Consider the following 17,790-nt stretch of genomic DNA (forward strand, 5'->3'; position numbering starts at 1 on the left):
ATAATGGTAGAAGGATGTATATCTTGTCTTTGACAGTAAAGAACTACTTAAATTTGAAAACAGTGGTTTCGCCCTGTTTTTCCAGCCCTATCTGCACTAGCTGGTGATTTCCAAAATAGTCTTTAACCCAGTATAATGGCGAATAGGCTAGTGCATCAAGAACTTTGTGTACTACGCTTCTGTGTGAGGGGCAAAAAACAGTTACTGACAGTGAGTGGTAAGCTTGCTAGAAGCAAAGTTTCATAGTTTTATAAGGGCAACAAAGATGATTCAAGGATTGGAGCATCTCCCTTATGAAGAAAGGCTGAGAGAGCTGGGACTCTTTAGCCTGGAGAAGAGAAGGCTGAGGGGAGACCTTATCAATGCTTATAAGTATCTAAAGGGTGGGTTGAAGGAGGAGGGAGCCAGACTCTTTTCCGTGGTTGCCAGTGAGAGGACGAGGGGCAACGGGCACAAGTTGGAACACAGGAGGTTCCACTCAAATATGAGAAGAAACTTCTTCACGGTGAGGGTGCCAGAGCCCTGGAACAGGCTGCCCAGGGAGGGTGTGGAATCCCCTTCTTTGGAGATTTTCAAGCCCTGCCTGGATGCAGTCCTGAGTAACATGCTCTGACATGCTCTGGGCAATCCTGCTTCAGCAGGGGAGTTGGACTAGATGATCTTTATGGTCCCTTCCAACTCTAAAAAGAAATTCAGTGAAGTTCAGTGAAACTTCCATGTAGGAATAACTTCATACCTGCTTTTTGAAGTAAGGGTGAAGAGGCTCGACAAATATGAGGTAGAGCTGGGGCTACACAGTCCAGCTCCTATTTGGAGTAGTCGTAGTGGAATGTTAATTTGATATTTAAAGAGGTGGTAATTCTAGAGAATGATTAAATGGAATACTCACTGAGATTATATGCTTGACAAAAATATAGTGCTTATCTTTTCTAAAGCTTAGTTGTGCAAAAATTTGGCAAAGTGATTTAGACCCTCTATTGTTATTCTGAGCAAAAACAAAGGCCAGTGCTGAAGTAAGATCAGGAAATCTCTCTAAAGTGAGAAGGGAGAAACCGCTAATCATAGCTGAGTAAGAACATGCGCCTTTTACTTTTGTAGCTGGTTAGTTATCTGCAGGGTGGCAACACTACAAAGTTGGTGAGAACAAAATGTCAAATTATCCAAGTAATTTTTCCTAGCGCATTTTTTTTCACTGCTGAGACGACTTTTGGAAGATTAACAAAGAAAATAACATGGGCAGTGGCATTATATCACAATTTAATGAAATGGGTCTGAAAAAAAAAAAAAGCAAGCTAAGGAAATGCTTCCCACCAAGTTTTTCCACAGAGTCAACAGGAGTAGATTTAGGACTATAATCTGCTAAAAAAAAAAAAAAGGTGTTCCAAATGAAATGAGCTACCTCTCATTAAAATTCTGAGATTACTTCTTACTTCACTGGAAATTGAATTGATCATTTAAGCAAGAGTCCATAAGCATATGCAATGCGCTGCAAGATCTTCAGGCTATTTTGCAAAGAAAGTTCATGCCAGAACTGCAAGTTTGAAAGCTGTAATTAGGCACTTGGTGAAGTGTAACCCCTACTGTCATTGAAATTATTAGCAGTTTTGTAACTCAATTCTGTTATTGTAGCTCCCAACATTTAAGTGATGATTAACAGAATTTTTAAAAATGAAATTAGCTTTGGCAAATTAGAATGTGGTGCCAGAGACACTTGGGGTTTTCAGAGCGATGCAGAACAGTAACAGTTGGGTCTGAGTCTGGCTGCAGATCAATACATCTGAATTCTTTAAATTTTTTTTTTAATAGCTAAAGTACAGGACTCTGCATACAGAAATGTGAATATTCTTTCCAGTTTCTTGCAGAGTAGGAACAATCATGTTCGTCCTTTTTTTTTATTTTTTTACCTTTAACTAGAAAAATTTAACTTCTTGGTTTATCCACAGAAGGTGGATACTGACAGAATTCTGAGGTTTTCTTAGAGACTCAGTTTAACTGAAAGGAATGAATGTTTCTAAAACTCTTTGAGATCCTTGAATAGCAAGCTCCAAACCCTGCCTGCATAGGCCTTTATACAAAATGAAGAAAGTGGTTTTAAATGCACAGTTCTGGAGCACTTTGCCTTCCTGTGGTTACCCAGGGATCCTTAATGTACAACCACATGCAAGAAATCAAGGAAATTGTTCTAATCTTCTACCAGCCAGAGCTGTGTTTACACTGACCACAGAGAAAGTGAGTTCTTGCTGTTTCAGGCCTTCAGATAAGGCTCTGCCTTTTCCCTACTGGGGTAGGTGTCTGTAGTTTGGTATTGAATCTCGGTTGGATAGGTTTTCACAGATGTCAGATAGCAAAAAAGGAAGAGCTTTTTGCTTTCCATCTCATACAAGAGCAGAGGTTTACAGGGGCTTATTTGTAAACCTAAGGGTCTGAAAAAGATGTGTCTAAGACTAACATTGCATTTGTATCCCACCTGTGTCCTTGTAGGCACAAAGTCTTCTCTGTCTGCTTTTTCTCCTTACTTCCTGTATTTCCATAAGCCTTCTTAGCCTTCTCTCCTGCTGTGCCCACCTAATCCCAGTGTGGGAAGAGTCTGCCATGCTGGGGAACTGCGAGGAGACCTTTCCCAGGTAGCCCCTAAAGAGAAGCTGCGCAGTGTGAAATCTGAAAATAGTCTTCTGAGACATTTCACAAAGAACAGCAAATTAGATTTTTGTGCCCATAAAATTTAATCATGCTAATTGCTAAAAGCGGGTGTAGTTAGTCTTCCAAATGATCGATTTCCTCAGGTCTAGGTTCCCTAAACCCTTAGAAGGAATTGAAGAAGCTCTTCAAAGTGATCCTCTAGTGGTAGATGTCTCTGTAAAATTAAAGCAGTATCAATTTAAGTTGAGAATATTATTAGAATGTTAAGTCAAATTTAGAAAGGGAAGCCTATTTTCCTCATCTTTTTTGTGCAGAGGGAGGGACACTTCCCTCTCAGAACTTAGAGTCGGGTTTGGGGGAGGGTGTAGGTGCTTTTTCATACAGACTCCACAGGGTCATTGCTGCTTTTGTAACTGCTTCCTCTGACAGTAAAACAGTGTGTTCTGTTTGTTTAAGGAGCTTTTCATATGGCAAACAAAAAAAAAAAAAAAAAAAGGAAAGAAAAAGAAAAGAAATTGATTCTGTGCCAATACATTTTCCAGCTCCTGCACAGAAGGGGACTGAAACAGTTTATAGTGAAATCAGAAAAGCTAATAATGGTAAGTAAGCTAGTGAAAAATTAAACAAATTAAGGAAGCATTTGTATAGAGATTAAGGATAAAATTGTGACTGAATACTTTAGAAGATAAATGCTATAAAAAAGAGATCCAAGTCTTGTAGGAACATACTGAAGAGCAGCTACAAAATCACAGGTGTTGACAAATCGTGTAACACCTTCATGGTTTCTCATAAACCAATGATATTTAATGCAGTGAGATTACTATTTGTAACATCTACTTCATCAGTGCATTTTCACTGTATCTGCTCAGTAGTTGTGCCATACATCTGAATCTGGAGCTGAACATGCCCTGTTAGGGATTAGGACACTATGTTGTGTTATCTCAAGCTGCTCATGAACACTTTTCCTCTTAGTTGAGCATGTTTGCCATGTGTTATAAAATATTACAGTGGTTTTGGATATAACCCCAGCAAATATCTGTAAAGTCTCCAAAAACAAACTCTAAATACCTTTGAAGCGATGTGATCACTTGAGTAGGGTGGGCTGTTTGTTTTGAGCACCATCAAAAATGATCTCAGGTTGTATGTGCAGTCACTCTGCCCTTCCACCTCCTGTAACACAAGACTTTCATATGTGGGCATTAGCAGCTTACTGTCTATAAATGTTCTGGCAGTAAGGAGTTCAGAGGCAGTAGGTTAAAAGAGTTCCTTCAGAGTTTGTCAAAGACCAAATCAGAAAAGATTTCCTTTCCTCTCTTTGTGTTAGGAAGTCTAGATTTGTAAATATTAGGGCTGTAAAGTGTTCGGGTTTTGTCCCCATCCATGTTCCCAAGTGGCTTTGCTGTGTGTCATTTTTAATTTTTGATCGTTGTGTTTTAATTTGCTAATTTTCTATTTTATAAGGGATTTTCCACCTGTTCCAACACAGTATTCTGTTTCTAGGGAATCTTTCATGTGAGGGTCTCCTAGTACTTTAGAAAACATTACTTAATTTGCCCTTGTGAGGATTTATAAGGCAATTTTTATCTCCATTTTACAGCTGAACAAACAGAGAGATTAGGTCATTTGTTTAAGGCAACGTGTTTAGAGAGTGACAACACTGGGAACAGAATTTCAGAATCCTGACTCCTGGTTTGGAGCTGAGCCTGTGTGTCGTACTCGTTTTTCACAGCCTTACGGTGAAAAGCAGAATATCCTTTACACTATGCACTTCGTGTAGGATCACCTGGCAGCAGCGTGAGAAAAAAACAGCTCATTTCAGGGCTGAACCCGAAGGCCACAAATGTTCTGAAAGGTTTTCCAGTGAGTGTGAACTGGACCTGTACCAAGCGGCAGAAGCTGATTGTATAACCCCTGCTTGCTTTCTGCCAAGGTGTGAAGCTGACTGTTACACCTTTCACCGTTCCTATTTTGGACATAAAGTGTTATATGGAAGAAGGACGTTTTGTCAGTTGTAGTGTAAACTCAAGGTTAGCACAGCAGAACTACAATTCAAAGCACTTACAAGGCTGTAATTGCCACAAGTGGGAACTGCAATGAAATGAGATACGATTGAAAGACTGAGCTGAATTAGCCAGATGATATGCAAACGCCCCTTAATCGTGCAGTCCACCTGCTCTTTTATGCATAACATTTCTGCAGTTTCAGTTATTCTTGGAAACATAGTAACAGTTTATTGTTTTAATCACGTCCGTTTTTCCTGACTGATACACAGGAAAAGTGTTTCAATTAGATAAGCTGTGCATCACACAGCTACGCTACAGTCTATGTCAATGTAACGTTTCCTTTGATTTTTGATAGGCTGTGTGACTGCAAGGTGGTAAAGTATAAATGCAGTGGGGGATCCCTAGGAAATGGATCTATCTTCTTAAGTACTTTAATATATACTAATATATTAAAGACCAATTGCGGAAGATGTTGAACGTTACTAGTGGGTGCAGAAGGTGGTTTACCATTATGATCTTCACTGCATTTGAATATTCTTTGAGATTTTTTGAGCAAATGCCCAAGAGAACAATCTACTTCAGGCAGTTAATGGTTCAGACAAACGTGTCCTCTGGGGAATTCACATTAATTTGAGAATTGGTGTCAGCTACAGTTTGACAGGTTTAACACCTAAGACCTATGTAACATTTTCTTATTATTTGTTTGTAGGTAACTATTGTGGTTTGGGTTTGTTTAATTAGAATTGAGTGCTTCATAAGCAATTCTGTCTTTTCAAGGAGCTATCTGTCCGTTCCAGAAATTGTGCCCAGTAGAGAGGAAGCTGAAGAGCTGTCAGTAGTTGTTATGTCTGATGCAATTCTTTGTGACTGAGCTAAAATATTTTTCCCCTTCATTTTTCTGATGGCTGTCACTGCTGTCCCCAGTAAGGCCTTGTCAGTAACCAGCTTCACTTGTATTTTCAGTTCTACAGCTACTGCTTGTTCTTATCCCAAATAATGAATCCATAGAGCAGATAATGCTCCGACCTTTCCCAAGCCCCAGGCCTTTGGCAGTGTGCTGAGCATCTGCCATTATTCCCTTTCTTTTTATTTTCCTGGTATTGGCTCTGTTATATCCTGCTACTATCATTTTAGTGTCTTCATCACTTTCCATCCCATCTGCTGTGCTGCTTTCCTTGTTCTGAGTATTAGGCCTAAAGAGGTGTTACATTAAAGATTGACAGGAGTCTTGGAAACAAACTGTCAAATGCATATTTCAAATCGCAGACCTGCATGTGGTTAACTACAGTTAACAGTAGGAAAAGCAGGTCATTTGTGAAATTTAAGTCTAGTCAGGTGTATTTTGATTGAAAGTCAAATAATAGTACTGTAGTTAGAGAATGATAGTCTCGAGCTGGATGCTGGATTTCCTCTGATATAATGAGAATGCTGATCACTAGCATTGTCTCTGGAAGCAACTCAAAGAAATGAAGTTGTCCTTGTATTGTTATTGAAAGGTTAACTTAATTCAGAGAAAGAAGGCTTGATGTTCAGAAGGTTCACTCGGGTCTTGATTTAAAACCTTTTCTAGAGCAACGGGCTGTTACTTTAGTATTTTACATAAAATACCTAAAGCTTCAAGCCTCAGCTGTAAATCAACCCTTGCATCCAGATGGCAATTTGGGGAACGGTCATAATTAGTACCAGTCAGGTCAAAACCACCTTTGTCTAAAAGTCCTTCACACCTCTCAGAATGAACTAATTTCCTTAAAATACCACTTTCTCTGGTTGCTCTGTGTAAAGGTCAAAGTATATTGGGAGTCAGGAATATCCAGCCCAGTCCCAGAGCTGTTGCTTTTTGTTCAGAAAGAACTGAGAGTCTGAGACTTAAGCAAAACAGGCAATTGTTCAAATCAACAGACTGCCAAGAATGATAAAATGACTGTGGCCTTGTTGCCTACTGTGTCTGTGCTGGAGTAGGCTGGCAGCTGATGCTTTTCCTGAGGGACGGGTCAGGATGTATTGGATACTAACTTCAGCTGGGTGGGTGGCTCTTTTAGATGGGTGATTTAGTTCCATCACACCTTTCATCCTCCCAAGTGGCAGTAGGGGCAGGGAGTCCAAGCATCTCCATACTGGTTCTTTGTCTCAGCTCCACCCCTTCCCTCAACATTGGTCCCAGTTCTTGAGGTAGCACATATTGCTCATATTCTCATATTGCTGAGAAGACCAGAGCCAACTCCAGTTTGCAGATTTCTTTTATATTTTTCCAGGGCACTTCTTATGGAATACAATGTTTTAGTTCATTCTTGTACCTTTGGTGAACTCTGCCTTTGCTCTGTGTCAGATCCAAAGCTCACAGAAGCCAGTGATAGGCTTTGCACTCATCTCAATGTGCACTGAACTGAACTCATAGCAGCTTACTGCAAGATAACTATTCTTAATTTCTTATCAGGAAAATGGAAATCTAGTGAACAAAATACAGAGCCAGCCTTTATGCTGCTAAGTCTGGAAAAATGGTCACTTGGAAGCAACTGCAGTGGCGAGACAGGAAATTCTAAGAATCCTATTGCAACCAACAATGTACTATGGAAAAATAAATATATCCCAGTGGAAAGAAGCATGAGAAATCCCCATTGCATTCAGTGGTTTGGAACAAACTATTAGAAATCAGTTCTAGCAATCAGGAAATCTGCTCAAATACTTTCCTGCTACTGAGCCTTAGGCTTAACACCTCTGTACACAGCCAGAATTTCCCACTGAATGCCTTTTCCAGTGTGGAGAAAACTCACAGGGTCTGAAGATTCATTATGTTATTCAAAACTCAGGCCTTATGAGCATATGCTAGCTGCATGGAGTCCGAAATCACGTGAATAACCTTTCCCTTCTCCAAAATAAAAACTCTTCAAATCTCTAGATTTCGAGACATGTTCTAGATCAAAGCCTGTATCTGTGAGACATTGATTCCAGAGCCAAGTGCTTACAATAGCTTCAGCCAAAAAATTAGGCAAAGCCAGAAGGTTTGAGTAAGATACAAATATGCAGGGAGCTTCTGACCTTGCTTGAACCTAAAATGCAAAGCTGAATTGCGTGCATGCCCCTGTGTAAGATCCGTTCCCAAACTGCCTGCCAAGATTCTCTGTTACAAGCTACTGGTCCAGTAAAAGGCTTAGCAGAACGTGGGGTGTGTCTGCAGCTCAGCCCTTCAGTTGATAATCTAGCATCTTAGCTTCCACTGGCATTGGAGATGGGTTTGAGATGGGTCGTGAATTGCAACTCTTTAGGCACGTATTCTCTTCTCCATAACCTCTAGCAACAAGGAAGCGCAGAGCAGGTGGGGATGACTGTCTTAAGTTCCTGTCATTAATGTATTCCTTTGTAAAAATGTGTTCTTTGAATTTTAAACCCCGTCAACTAAAAGCGATAACAAGAGTTTAAATCCATCAGATATCCATAAAAACACTTGCCTTTATTAGGCTTGGGAATCTTTTAGAAATCACCAGCACCAGACCTTCAGCTGTGATTCCTTTCATGAACTAGGCAGCTTCTCGTTTGCCCTGCTACGGAAACTTGGCCAGTTGTATATGACTAGAATCCAGTCTATTTCATGTATATCCCTGTTTTTGTTAGTATTTGAAAACCTCTCTGTTCTCTTTCATCATGGTAAAAAACAGTGTGTTTCAAGTAAAAACCACTTCGTGTTTTTAACAGGAATTAAGTAAAAAGGTTGTGAAAAGATTGACGTTAGCAAAGAATCAGCAAAAGCACCGTATCATTGCGCTTTCATTAGAGGCTCCATGCTGGCTTACGTGATTGGTACCATTTAGAAATCATATAGCCTTCCAGCAGCACTTTCAAAGGAAACAAATTATGACGTTCTCCTGGTAGATATACGATACTTTGCTAGAAAGCCATGCTATTTTGAATCTGGGTGAGAGATAACAAGGAGGCGGGATATCTGTTATTGTGACCTAGTACCCTTGGGGTAGCAAACATCCCGTTGTTTGAAGGTTGGAATTTATACAAAATTTCTCATTTCCTCCTTCCTGTAAGCACAATACATTGTGACAGAGGACTAAACTACAGCTCGTTAATACCTCACTTCATAAATCTTACATATAGTTTTGTCCACCTGAAGTCAAGCTTTGATGTCGCACTGGGTCAGCAGTGGTTTTGTTCACTTCTGTCAGCATTCAGGACACAAAGAGCTTTTATGTGTTTCCCATGTTACTTTTAATTTTGTTTTTTTATCAAGCTGGCTAAACATATTGGGATTAATTTTGCCAAACACTGAGATCATTTTTATATGGAAATTAAGTTTATGCAGCATGGTATGAGGTGCTGTAGTCACCTCAGTTTTTAATCCTTTTTCTGGGCTAAAAGTTCTGGGTGGAACTGTGATGGAGAAAACTCATAGTGTACAGTTCCTGTGAGATTCAGGTAGTCTCTCTGCGTTTCAGAAATTCCCACCTGATTGTATACTGTGTTCATGGTGCTGCATTCAGTGAAGCAGTGAAGCTGCAATCCTAATGTAATAAAAATGCAGATGGTAGAAACCGTACAGGATTACCTGCACCACAAATATACACGGTTGTAATCATAAAAAAGAGAGAAAAAGAGACTTTAGCACTGTGATCTGCAAAGTTAGATTCACCTGTGTTCGGTTTCCTCATTGCTTCTGCTGGCTGGCAAGGGAGTTTCTAAAAGACCTTTATTTATGGTATTAGTACTCTTCATAATATCCTTCATTTAATGATTTCAGAGAACTTTTCAAAATTGACATAAATATTCTGCCTATGAAAGGACTGATGTTATTATTTGCTATTTAAAAAAATACATACTTAGAAAAAACATAGATTCAGAGACCATTCCATGTTTTCCAAGAGAAAACCCTTCAAGATTGAGCATGCACTTTTGTCACAGGTGAAATACCTTAACAGACCATACAAAAGAGCAGTTTTAACAAGACTTGAAGTCCTCTTCTAAAAGAGGAGTTACCTTCCTCATGTCTCTAAACTGTCTTACTTTCAGAGAGCAAAGAAATATTTACGGTTTAATATTTGAAGGTATTCTGTGAAACTTCAGAATAGCTAAATCTACTTTTTAAAAAAAGAGCCTAAGATCTAATCTTAAAGTTCACTGATCCTAAATGGAAAGAGCTCACTGAGTCTCAGGCTTTCATTGGGAACAAGCATCCTTTTATTAATAGAGTTTCAGGTGTCTTTGCAGGATCCTATTTGGCTCTGAAAATTGTATCCTATACCGGATTTCTGCAGTACATTACTTTCCTGGCAAGGAATTGGAAGAGGAAGTATAATGCTCATGAGAACTTGTCTTTAAAAGGAAGACTCTTTTTTTGTCCAGTAACAACATGTGCTCTCAGTAGAGACTTCTGCTCTAAACCATAATCAGGAAAGCTGTCAAACATGTACGGTTCAGCATGATCTCTGAAATGTCTGGTCCCACCCATGTGGGATTGACTTGAATTAAGCTAGTGCTTGGATATATCTTAGGACCAGAGCTTGAACCTTAGTTGTAGGTAGCAATTTTACATCATTGCAAGATGAACAAAAAAAGCTAGAGTAAACATAAAAGTCTATTTTCTGGAACATAGAACTGATCACTCTGCAATGTGTCGTTTCATTATTTATACATTATATTTTATTTTGCAGATTCTGTGGAAAACAGGCATTCTGTAAGTATTCATTTTATTTAAGCAGTTAAATATAGTGAAATTAGATTGAGATTATTGTGTATCTACTAAGATAGTGTTCAAGTGTTGCTAAGTTTTAATTGTTATTTGTTGTTCAGAACACTTACTGGACAGCTACTGGGCAATTCCTTGATATATATTAGTACTAATCAGGATTTCAGTCATATATTTTTAGAACGGTCAGCTTTAAAAGTCCATGGAACTGGTTGGTATTTGGTAGTGCTGGTACAGGGGGTAGGTGACAAATACTGATCTTCCAAGAATTTGTGTTGTTGAACACTTGCACAGCTTTGGATATGTGCCACAAATATTCATGCTGGCAGAATGGCACAAGGTTGGGGCTGGTTGCTGCTTGCTTCAGGTTCCTGATGGAACTGAGACACTCAAGATCTGCATCTGGTTTGCATTAACCTGCTAAACTGGTTAATGTATCGCTGGGGACAGAGCTGTTGTTCCAGTTCCATCTGTAAAATCTGTAGGGTGTTCGGTGCCAGGGAATCTCCTCGGGGTGTGTCTGCTCACATGCACACACACACATGCTGTGATTGGGATATCCAGAGATGTGAGGTCCATGAAATGAAGAGTTAAACTAAGGAGGAATGGCTGAATACCTGAACTTGGGCAGATGTCACTTCTTTTCACTCTCTGTGACTGTTTCCTTCTGGGTTCATTTTCATCCACTGCTACAGTAAGTGGGATGACTCTAAAAGCTGGTGGTGAAAACTGAGACCTTGTAAGAAATTTTAAAGGGAAGCAATTTTTTTACCTCAGAGTACATAGATATGTCACACTTACGCTGCTCTAACCAAAAAATGAGAATATGGAGGATTCCAGCTAAATAACTAGGAGTTCTGTGGGTGGTGAACAGCTTTATAGGGCTAAGAAGCCAGTGAAAAAATACATTAGGGTTGTTGTTTTTTTTAAGAATAGATGTCTTGAATGAGCTGTTACTCTGCTATCACGAGATCTAAGAGGCAGGGAACATACATCTCGGGAGTATTTTTATGAATGTTGGATAAGCTATCTAATCCAACCTCAAGCCAGGCAGGCAAGGGTGTTTTTTCTGCCATCCACTTTGTGGCTTTGGAACTTGTACTTAAAAAGCAAAAAAGAGAGGGAAAGACTCATAAATAAGAATCACAATAGCACAGTCTACGTCAGCTTATGGCATCCATTTGAGTTTTGAAAGGCTCCATCAGCACTCACATCCCCATGGGATAAAAAAGCAGCCCATTGTATTATTTACAGACATTGGCAGTGCACTGAAGGTCACAGATTGTGTTACAATAAACAGACATATATTAACAGGCCAGTAGAGTTTTATAGTATCATTGTCTCTCTTAGTTTAAAGGCTTGTTTTTATTCCTTGCTCTTGATTTTCTAAAAATAAATTGAGTCAAACGCTCCTCTGGGTTGTACCAGGCATTCCTTGGAGAGTCACACAGCAGAAAGTTTGTCCCTGTCCGACACAAAAGGAAAAATGATCGAGAGTGGCTGTGATAGGTATCTGGTGTAAGCTCAGGAAGGAGTCTTTATCTCTTTTTTTCACACACTCTGCATCATTTATAATGGAGATTGGATGAAGGACTAAAGCTTTATGAAGATTTTTTTGTTTTCTTGTGGCCAAAAGTGAGTGAAAAATCTCCTCATGGAAGTATAATAAGGCTACTTCAGAGAAAATACACTGACTACCCCATGTAAATCACTTTCATCATAATTATTTGGGCTGTTAAAACTTACTAAACCAGACAATCTATGAAGTAATGTTAGATTCAAGCGGGAAAAGTGTCAGCTGAGGGCAGTTTTCTTTTGTGTTGTCAGTACAAACTCCTGTTAACAGCAGGAGAGTAATAAAACTAGTTACTCTGTAAAACTAATCCAATTTTCAGAAGCACCCCAAAGAAAAGTCAGCTTTATAACACTTGCACATCTTGAGTTTTCCTAGAAGTAGCAAAAAAACAGATCCCCATCTTCTGCTTCTTAAATGCCTACTTCTGTTCCCAATAAAGCCTGTGACAAAAAGCAGCACTGTCCCTCTTTTGAACTCTCCAGATAAGGGACCTAAAGTTTGATTGGACAGATAAATTTCTTCATAGATTTTCCATCTCCCCTGTTTGCCTCCCAGCACTTTTCAGCCACCATAGATGAGTACAGAAGAAGCAGGGAGCTACTAAGGTGCTTTCTACGATTATTTTCTTGCAACTGTTTGTACCTCATTTTCACACAACACTTAACTGGGATGTACCTCAGAAGTTTGGTCCAAATGAGGAGCTGTTGATCCTACTCATGAAAAGGAAAATGCTCCTTATAAAGTGATCAAGTGGCTTAAACTTCCTCCCCAGATGTTCTGCTTCTTTATAGCCAAATGAGGTATTTGGCTCAGAGGTGAAGTTGCTTTCAGTCTTCTACCCTCTTGCTTTGTGAGTGAAAGGCGGCCTTCGGGCGCTAGGCTGATCAGCTGGCGTCTTCATCACATGAAACGCCAGATGGATTCCTTAGCTGTAGTGACCGGTCAAAAACCTTGCAGAATTTGACTGCGTTTAGGAAGTAATAGGTATTCCAGAGGCGTGGGACAAAGGGCATCACGGCAGAGAGAGCAGTGTTTTGCTAAGAGCTGCGTTCTCAGAGACGGGAGGACATTCAATCTTTGTGTTTCAGTGATGAAGGTGGAGACTGGACACCAGATCCTGCTGTCCTTTTCGCTCTCTAGATTCAGATAACAATGTGGGTTCCACTCCTCGGATAAACTCTGTGACCTTACTCAGTTCCGCACTGATCTTCCAGAAGTCACAGGCAAAAGACAGTACTGAAGTGTGGAAGAGAGAGGTGAAGCAAATCATTTTAACGAGTGCGAGCCCTGCTCTTGTGCGTTTGCCCCTACATAGTTTCTGTCAGAATAAATACAATCCAGCGTGGAAATTTAGGAACTTTGCTTCATCGTCACTGAGAGACTGTTACAAAATTGAGCTCAGGGCTTTCGTAAACGCTGTGTACTGACAATAAGCGTTGTGTTACTCGGAGGCATTGAAAGTGTTTGTATTATGTCAAGAAAGGCGGTGCATTAGAAAAACAATCAGTTAAGGTTTGAATTATTTGAGTTGTACAAAGGCTTGATTGCAGTACAGGTTCTGACTGATTTGCTAGTCCCGAGTACCTTGAACCTGAATGTCTTGGACTTTTAGGTCATTTAGTTTTGCGTTGGGGGTTGCTTCCCTCTTTCTTCTCTGTTTCAGAAATTTGTATCTTAAATGCCATCCATAGGAAGTATTTGCAAAAGAAATGAATTACTTAGAGAGGAACTGGGAGGAGGTTTCCTTCCTGAAATCAGAGCTGGCGATCTTTCTAAGTTATTTAACGGTCCCAGTTTCTGAAAACATATTGAAGGAAATATCTTAACAATGAGATAGCCACTTCGCCAAATACTAATTGGTATTGTGTCAAATTTACCTCAGCAGTACATTCTGACTTCATATCTCCTCCTCCCCTATTACCTCTTAGAAGTGTGTGTTTGTTTGTTTGTTTGATTCTGTTCTAGGGGTACACGAGGACTGGCGGCCCCAGTCAGGACACGGTGTACTTTCAGCTGCCTATTTGTTCAACCTCAGCATGTACCCTCTGAGATAGAAACCTGTACAATTTAAATCTATTCCGAGAAATTTCTGTGGGTTTTTTGTTGTGGTTTTTTTTTTTTTTATTTCAGCTACTTTCTCTTCTTACTCAAGTGATCCCAAACGTATTTTGTAAATTCTCAGTGCTAGTGGAATTGCTTCACGTTGCCAGCACAACACAGCCAGCTCCGGAGGGGGGACCTGGCATGTGTTTAACTGTGCACAGTAACATGGCACAACGGTTTCAGACAGGAAATGAAGATGAAGGATGTGTCCATTTAAAATTGGGGGGATTTCAGGCAGTCAGGATATGAAAAACAAGGTGATACTCTGAAATAAACATTAAATTATAAACCAGGAATTCCTGCCTCTGACTCATGGGGCAAATCCTTTGGGGGTAAGTCCACAAAAGGAATTAGGCGCCTCAGTGCTGACAGACTAAACTACTAGGTTAGAGGCCACCATGTACTCTTAGCAGATATTTGTTAGAAGATGGCTTGCTTTGGCAACGGTGTCAGGAAAGACTTGACAGTTGAGAATCCTCAGTGGACGGAATTATTTCTGTCATAAACTTCATTGTCTTTACATTATATGTTCTGTCTTTGTCCTTGCCCATTGGTTGGCACAGAGGACTCCTCTGTCTGTGCACTGCCCTTTGTGGTTCTCAGCGCCAGGTTTCTCTGTCCCTGCTGTGTACCGAAGAGATAACCGATTTGAAGGAGCAGACTCTTGTAGAAACACGGTGCCTAAAAGTTGAACGTTGCACTACCCACTGTTGAGATACCCGAGTGCTTCTTAGGAAAAGGTTTTCATTCTTGTGGGACTGAAGGTTGGGACCTAATTGTGGCAAGTGGGCATCTACTCGTAAATAAGGGATCTGACTTTCAGATTTGTTGAGTGCCAGCAGTTCCCACAAGAATCCAACTTTTATCAGTAAGAGCCCAGTTGCAGATGTTGGTGATTAACGGTATTGCAGTCTAGCCTGTAATTGTCAACCTAAAGCTCCCACTGTCTTATCTCCTTTTTTATCTGATGAAGACAATACTAATATCTCCCCGGGGAACTGTGAGTATTTATTAGCTCACTGTACAGTGCTCTAAGGAATATGTTGCTATATTTAAAGTTTTTGTATTGATCAAAAAGGACAGGAGAGAGCAGGGGGACATTTATACTCATACCTTTTTTTTTTTTTCTTTTTTGGTTTTGTTGCCAACAGAGAATACAAGGGCATCCTGATGCTACTTAGAACAGTCATCTCAAACATCTGCTGGGAGAAGAAAACAAGCCAAGATGGAAGATGTTGCAAATGTTTCAAAAGCTCTGCAGCACTTATTTATGAGTTTGCCAGGCTCTTCTTTTCAAAGTTTATTTCCTCAGGGGGAACAATAGAGATGTTCCTAAAGCATTTAGTGGAAAAAATCACAAATAAAAATTCTCATAGGAAAGTGGCTGTAGAAACCACTGACCTAGGTTCCCATCTTTAATTTCTCCTGCTAATGCAATTTTGCCTTTCTAGCCTCCAGTTCATGATGCTCTGAGGAAATAACAGGAGAAGCTACAGCCAAGGAAGTACATTTCTACAGTGCAGTAACTACTGTGATGCTAGTAAGATGTAGAAATACCTAAGCTTGCTTTAAACTAGCTAATTTGGTTATCAGTAACACTACTGTGGCAGATCAGAGCTCAGCACAGCTTGGCCAGCCATGTATGTACTTCGATGTGATCTTGCAGCTCGTGCTGAACTCCCTGTGCTCAGCAGCTGGACTGCTACCGGTCTTGGAGCCAGCTAATTTATAGCTCACTTGGATGCTACACTGCAATGGGGGCCGAATGGAAGAGTGAGCTCTGGGCTCTCTAAAAACTTGAATAACTGTTCAGAGATTCAGTACTTTACCAAGTGCTTCTATCAGTAGAGGCACAAATATCCTTTATTCTTCGCTAAATTGCTTTACCCCTTTAAAAGTTGTGATGCTTGTTGGTTAGTTTGGTGTGATGGTTCTTCAAGGAATGATTGCCCATCACAGTTATTTTGGATGATGCAAAATATAGGTGTTGAGTGGGTAGATATACTACACCCAAGTCAGTGAGTTTGTACCTGAAAATCCTGTTATGTATAATCCTTATTCCTTCAATTTTAGGAGAGATATGAAGTCATACTTGTGTCCGGTTTGTCCAGTATGGAACTCCATACCTATCTTTTTTCTCTGTAGCATGATAAACACTAACATGGATCCAGTTTGGACCTGGACCTAATTTTTGCAGCCCATGTTTATCTCAGTTGCATTAGTTTAAAAAAAGAACACAAAACAGAAGCAGTACTGTCCCCAACCCCTTAACCAGCTGGTCAAGGCAATTGCTCTCCTTTTCTTACTGCAGATTAAATTACTACAAGGTCTGGGCCACAGGTAAGAAGGTTCTCATTTTAATTAGAAAATAGTGAAAGACAGGACATGGATTTGTATATACATATATAGTTAACTGCTTTAAGCATTGCATCAAAGACACAAAACCATCAAGAAAAACAAAAGGGTTTTATATCCTCATTCCAAACGTTTAAATTTTCAGTCTCCAGTTACTGGGTAATATCTCTAATTTATTGTTCCCTACGCAAATGTTGTTTGTATCAAAAGCTTTTCACGAATGACTGACTTCACAGTACTCTTCTGTTGACAAATATTCATTCTAGCATCCCATGAGTGTCCATACAAATGCATTAGTATAAGGAATGTGAAAAGGTATTTTAATAAAGAAAATTCTGAATTGAACTTTGCACTGGATCTTGCATGTTCATATTAGTGACCACTTGCACATGAATGCCTGTAAAATTGTTTATTAGTGATGAACTATATAGAAACATTGTATAAATTCACATATGGATGATGTCATCTCTGCAACGAGTGATTCCAAGCACTTAGATTTGTTGTCATCAACCAGTTTAGCAGCAGGTAATTGCACTAAATTTGTTTGAGTTGAGCATGGGAGTGGTTGCCTTCACTAAGTCCCTTGCTAAATGACGAAGGTAAAAGTTCTTCCACAAACTTTTTCCAGGGTCCCTGGCACAGCTCAGGAAAGCACTGGTTCCTGGGAGGTTTCATAATGTCATCTGGGCTTGATGACACAGCAGTGGGACAATTCATTGTCCTATTTCAGCTTGTCTCTTGGCTGGAACAATCATAAACTATTTTTGGTTTAGTCTGTAATAAAAGTTGTTTGCCCGACTGAAACATATCTGAACTATCCACTTGAGTGCTTCTGTTTTGTCTTCCAGATATACCAAATGTATTTTAAAATACGGGACATTAGATCAGCAGCCATCTCCAGTGAAGACAAGGTTCATGGGCCCATGAAATAAACAGCTACATAAGGAGTCCAAATGTCCTGTTATGAGCATGTCTTCTAGATGCCAAAGAAGTGTCATTATCCCAGTGGAAACATTTGGGAAATAAGGCTTGAATTTGTTACTGAAACAGATGAAAGCTCAGATTAGAGCTCAAACAATATGTTATTCAAAAACAGCCAAAAACCATTTCAGATTTCTACATTGTCACCAAGTTGAACTCAGCAAATACAAAACGAGGTGTGTTGCTAAATATTTACTTTTTGAGAAGCCAAAAGGGATGGGACATCCGCAGCCCCTTTGCGGCACGCCTGGTCGGAGCAGTTCCACCTGCTTGCAGTGAGCGTGTTCAGAGAGAGGTTTACCCATCCCACCGCCTTCCTTGGTTAACTATATCATATGTTTACTGGTGCAGCGCAGAGGCTTTAGGGAGGAGATGCAGAAATGCTTTAAATCAACAGACCCTTCTTCCTTACCTCTTAGTTTTTTTGCGTTTTTGGCAAACTAGCA

At 39.9% G+C, this 17,790-nt stretch overlaps 1 protein-coding gene across 3 annotated transcripts in view; it reads left to right on the forward strand.

Annotated features, from left to right (window-relative positions):
• The window catches only part of PECAM1 (platelet and endothelial cell adhesion molecule 1), a 30,512-nt gene extending 13,348 nt beyond the window's left edge, over positions 1-17,164 (forward strand). Inside the window, exons 14-16 of one of the 3 annotated variants that reach the window (XM_074160004.1) lie at positions 3,183-3,239; positions 10,295-10,317; positions 15,160-16,706. In XM_074160004.1, coding sequence (XP_074016105.1) covers positions 3,183-3,239; positions 10,295-10,317; positions 15,160-15,189 — 110 coding nt within the window. In that variant the 3' untranslated portion in view covers positions 15,190-16,706. Of the gene's footprint in view, positions 1-3,182; positions 3,240-10,294; positions 10,318-15,159 lie in introns of all 3 variants that reach the window. The other 2 variants (XM_074160006.1, XM_074160005.1) reach the window with 2 other exon arrangements.
• The last annotated feature ends 626 nt before the right edge of the window (positions 17,165-17,790 follow it).

The sequence above is a fragment of the Numenius arquata genome, chromosome 17, assembly GCF_964106895.1.
Source record: "Numenius arquata chromosome 17, bNumArq3.hap1.1, whole genome shotgun sequence".
Taxonomy (NCBI): Eukaryota; Metazoa; Chordata; class Aves; order Charadriiformes; family Scolopacidae; genus Numenius; species Numenius arquata.